This window comes from Amphiprion ocellaris, chromosome 17 (assembly GCF_022539595.1).
Source record: "Amphiprion ocellaris isolate individual 3 ecotype Okinawa chromosome 17, ASM2253959v1, whole genome shotgun sequence".
Taxonomy (NCBI): Eukaryota; Metazoa; Chordata; class Actinopteri; family Pomacentridae; genus Amphiprion; species Amphiprion ocellaris.
In genome coordinates, this window is record NC_072782.1 from 13905521 (window position 1) to 13909738 (window position 4218).

At 41.1% G+C, this 4218-nt stretch overlaps 1 protein-coding gene across 1 annotated transcript; it reads left to right on the forward strand.

Annotated features, from left to right (window-relative positions):
• The first annotated feature begins 915 nt into the window (after positions 1-915).
• Positions 916-2483, forward strand: LOC111569831 (beta-1,3-galactosyltransferase 9). Its single transcript, XM_023272233.3, has 2 exons — positions 916-1119; positions 1220-2483. Exons 1-2 carry the CDS (start codon positions 1114-1116, stop codon positions 2324-2326), a joined length of 1113 nt encoding a protein of 370 aa, XP_023128001.1. The 5' UTR covers positions 916-1113; the 3' UTR covers positions 2327-2483.
• Positions 2484-4218: the final 1735 nt, after the last annotated feature.

A 4218-nucleotide genomic window follows, 5' to 3' on the forward strand; every position in this document is an offset into this window, starting at 1 on the left:
TCATTATGTTGCTTATATACAGCATGTGTATATAACCTACCTCTATTTTGGAGCAACAAGAAGTACAAGACAAGATGTATTTCATAACTCATTTATAGACTGACTCTTTTTTTAAGGTTATATAATTTCCCGCAAGGTTTAATTTTTTGTTGCATGTTTTTGTACTCGAAAATTCCTCTCTGTTGTAAAATTAGACAAACACTAAAGGACAAAGTATTATAAAACAGTAAAATGCTTTGCCTGTAATTCATATCTTTGTTGTAAGCATTAAGGGACAAAAAAAAAGTTATTTTATTCATTATATATTTTTAAAATGAATCAGCTGAATAATCAGTTATCAGAATATTTTCTGCCAATATTGGAATCAGCATCAGCCTCAAAAAAATCCAAATCAGTCATGCCCTACTAAACAGCACATTGGCCCTCTGTGGGAAATTTTGATTACAAAAAAACCCAAGACAGAACAGTTAACCGACATACAGTAATATGCACACTCTGCAGGAAGGAGTTTCCTTTTCACCGAAGCACTTTCAGCTTAAAGTACCACATTAACAAAGCATGTGTTAGTCGGGGATTCTATCATGAACCTTTAAAGATGTTTAATAAACACCTTAAGTGTTAAGTATATTCTCTTCTTTGAGTCTGTTTGCGCATGCAAAGTGAAACACGAGTATCTTCAATTAAAAATGAATGATATTTAATTGTGATTAATCAAAATTGATCCTCAGCAACCCTATGATTAATCTGATTAAAAATTTTAATAGTTTGACAGCAGTATTTTAAACATTTCTGTGAAGGTAATTGTGAAAAAAAACATATCAGACACAAATTACTATTCAAAACAGACCACTTTCAGAGCATGTCTGGAGGGGAATATTGTTCTTATGGTATGATTCCACTTTTCCTCTTGCTGTCATTAAGGTTGTATGCATGAAGCAGCACATGCTCCTCTTGATGAGGCTCAGGGTGCAGGGTTACACACTGCTAGAGTTTCATGAAAGTGGAAACCCTGTCTGTCAGCAAGTACTGATGCAAAGCAAACTACAGCGGGAGGTCCTCTAAACACATGCAGCTGATAAACAGAGAACCAACACGACGATTGAAGCAGGTGTCATGCAGGTATGATGTTGATTCTTTGCAGCTTATACTTTTTAATGTAATTTCTATTTGCGACTTGTATGGTAATTTATACTTTCTATTCCTCTGTCTAATACTCCAGTGCTCTCTGTGCAAGCTACGTACCCACCAGTGGTGTTTCCTCCTCTTCAATGTGCTGCTCTTCCATGCCTTGCTGTTTGGGGCAGACTTTGTTGAGGAATACCTCCTGCAGCCCACGCCTGGGGTTTACACTGATGGCATGGTTGTTAGTGTGAGGGAGAAAGCGAGGAAACTCGACCTGAGCAACTCCAGGGACAACGTGTCCAAGGTCTATCTTATTACTAACCCTGACGCCTGCAGAAACTCTGACCTCTTCCTCCTCACTCTGATCTTCAGCTCACCAGCTGATGTCACCCAAAGAGATGCAGTCAGGAAGACATGGGCCAATCAAACGCTCATCAAAGGCTTTCCAGTCAGGATACTGTTCTTCTTAGGCTCAACGCAGACTTCTGCTGCACAAGAAGACCTTGTGAGAGAGTCTGAGCTCTATGGAGATGTGGTGCAGGGTCACGCTGCAGCTGACTCATCCATCCATGGGCCCACAGAGAGGACAGCGCTGGCTTTCCTCTGGGTGATCACTTTCTGTCCTCTTGCACGCTTTGTTCTGGTGACCAAGGACTCTACGTTTGTCAACCTCCCAGCCATCGGAGGCTACCTGCTCGGGCTACACAGACACCCTGAGGACCTCTATCTAGGTAGAGTGATCCAGAGAGAGTCTCCTGACAGAGACTCCAACAGTCCTGGTTACCTGCCCCCAGCTGTCTATCCTGACAAGTACCTGCCTGAATACTGTGACGGAACAGCTTATGTTCTTTCCCAGGATGTGGTCCGGAAAGTGTTCGTAGCATCTGCAGCGGTCCGCGCATCTGCTCCAGCTGATGTTTATGTGGGCCTTTGCGCTCAGAAAGCTGGTGTTGCACCAACCCACAGCGCCAGGTTCTCAGGAGAGAAACACATCCGCTATAACGCCTGCTGCTACCACTATATGTTCAGCTCAGCAAGAATGGGAAGATATGAACTAGAGAGAGTGTGGGCAGATCTGGAGCTGAAAGGTGGAAGTTGTTCACTGTTCCATACTTATTATGGCCTCGTGATCTGCAAGGCCCTCACATACTTGGACAAACTGTCCTTCATGAACTCCCCGGAACAAAATGAACCTTATGGTTAACTGATAGGGTGCTGGGTTAAGAAAAAAGTGTGTGATAAGCTTTTTATGTTCTTGTGTACATGTTTTCCAAAGTGGATCACTGTAATATATATCGATAGAATCAGATATGTGTAATTGAACTTGCAGTGAAAACTGAATAAAATCTGGTTGTTATGTATTTCCAACCTGATGAGATTGTCTCTAAAATGTCTAAATCACCACCAGATTTGAGGGTGGGAATGCACATAACCAGGGAAAAATAGATCTTTTGCACATATTTTTACTTATCAAACACAGGTGTAACTACTCCTATTATTAACTGCTGCAGTGCTTTCTAATAATTGTTGGAATGGAGATAACATTTTCTTAGTTGTGCCTTTCCAAATACGAGAAGCATTGTGGTATTTTTCTGCTTACAAAAGAATGCACACATAACACAAAATGTTTGGGAACCACTTATCCGAGCTATAAGGAGTCATTTATAATAATCAGTATGTATTTGTTTGACAGGGTCTAATTTTTTCAGAACTCGTTGTCCTTGCTTTGAAAAGCCCTGCACACCCACGCGGGTATTTTGACTTTTTCTGGCTCATTAATGCTCAGACAAGTTCAGCGAGGACCTACGTTTTGACATGTCTCAGTTAGAAAAGCATGGATGCAAATTGTGAAGCTGCTGAATTCCGTTTGACTGCCTGAGAGGTTCAGTCTCTGGGTCTTGTTGTTGTGCATGACGGCTTGCTCGCATTGTCACGACTTACCGGGACAGCTGAATATAATGAAGCCATGATATTCATAATGCCTGTGCTTCTCCTGCATTGACAGTTCCAAATGTGTGGGCAAGGTAGGCCCAAGGATGTTGTCTTGCCCTTGGCACACATGCAAAATAACAAGTAGGTGAGTCAGGGAGCTGTAAATGAAGCAGAGCCCACACAGTCCTAACAGGAGGTCTAATCAGGACAAAATAATTGAGAACACCTGTGTGGGTGGCGGTGAAAGACAGACAGAAACTGTGGCACAGTATAAACCCTGACATTGAGGTGCTTTTTAGTTTAAACTTACCCTTGACAAAAGAATACTAATTGACTGAAAGTGCCTTTTATAGAGATAGTAGCAGGTATAGCAGGTACCATATCTGCGTTTGACATATCTGAAGATATGGTGTCATTTATCAACTTGGTAAGTTGTATTTCCTGATTTTGGGGAAAATTGAATAGAATTGTAATCTAGTAGATTATGGCCTAAATGACAGCTTAGCTCAAACTAAACTGATGGGCTTTCAAGAAATGTTATTATTCCTTACATATTTTCCAGGAAAGGATACAGTTGACTGAGTACACCAAGGAGGACATCTAGTGCCCAGTATGAGGGACAGCAGCCTGGTAACTTGCTGTCACTTTTAACATTTTAGTGCTTCTTTTTTTGAAGTCTTTTATATAAAATCTTTTTTCATACGAAGCCTCTGCCACACTAGAATTATTGATAGTATTTAGAGGAATCAGTCAATATCATTTAACAAGAAACAGTCACGTGTTCAAGTGTTAGTATGTTAACTGTATGTGGGTTTTTTTGGATTGCATTTGCATTGATTTAGAGTAACTGAAAGGTGTAAACACATATCATTTAGTACTACAGTACAACAATGTTTAACTTCCATTTTAGGTTTCCCAGCAATTTTATGTTCTTTAAATCTTGCTCAAACGACTGCTGCTCACTTCAAATTCCACATAAAGGAAAATTTGGCCTCTGTCCCAGCACCGAGAGCTGACCAAACAAAATGTTTGGGTGTTCTACAACCTTCCCCTCTTCTGTTTCCCTGCCAGTGGTTCACACTGCAACACTCGAATCCACGCTGGCCAGGTTCCATTGTGTCTGCGAGGCTTTCTCCGGCTGTCTGTCTCCCTGCATCAGGTCGA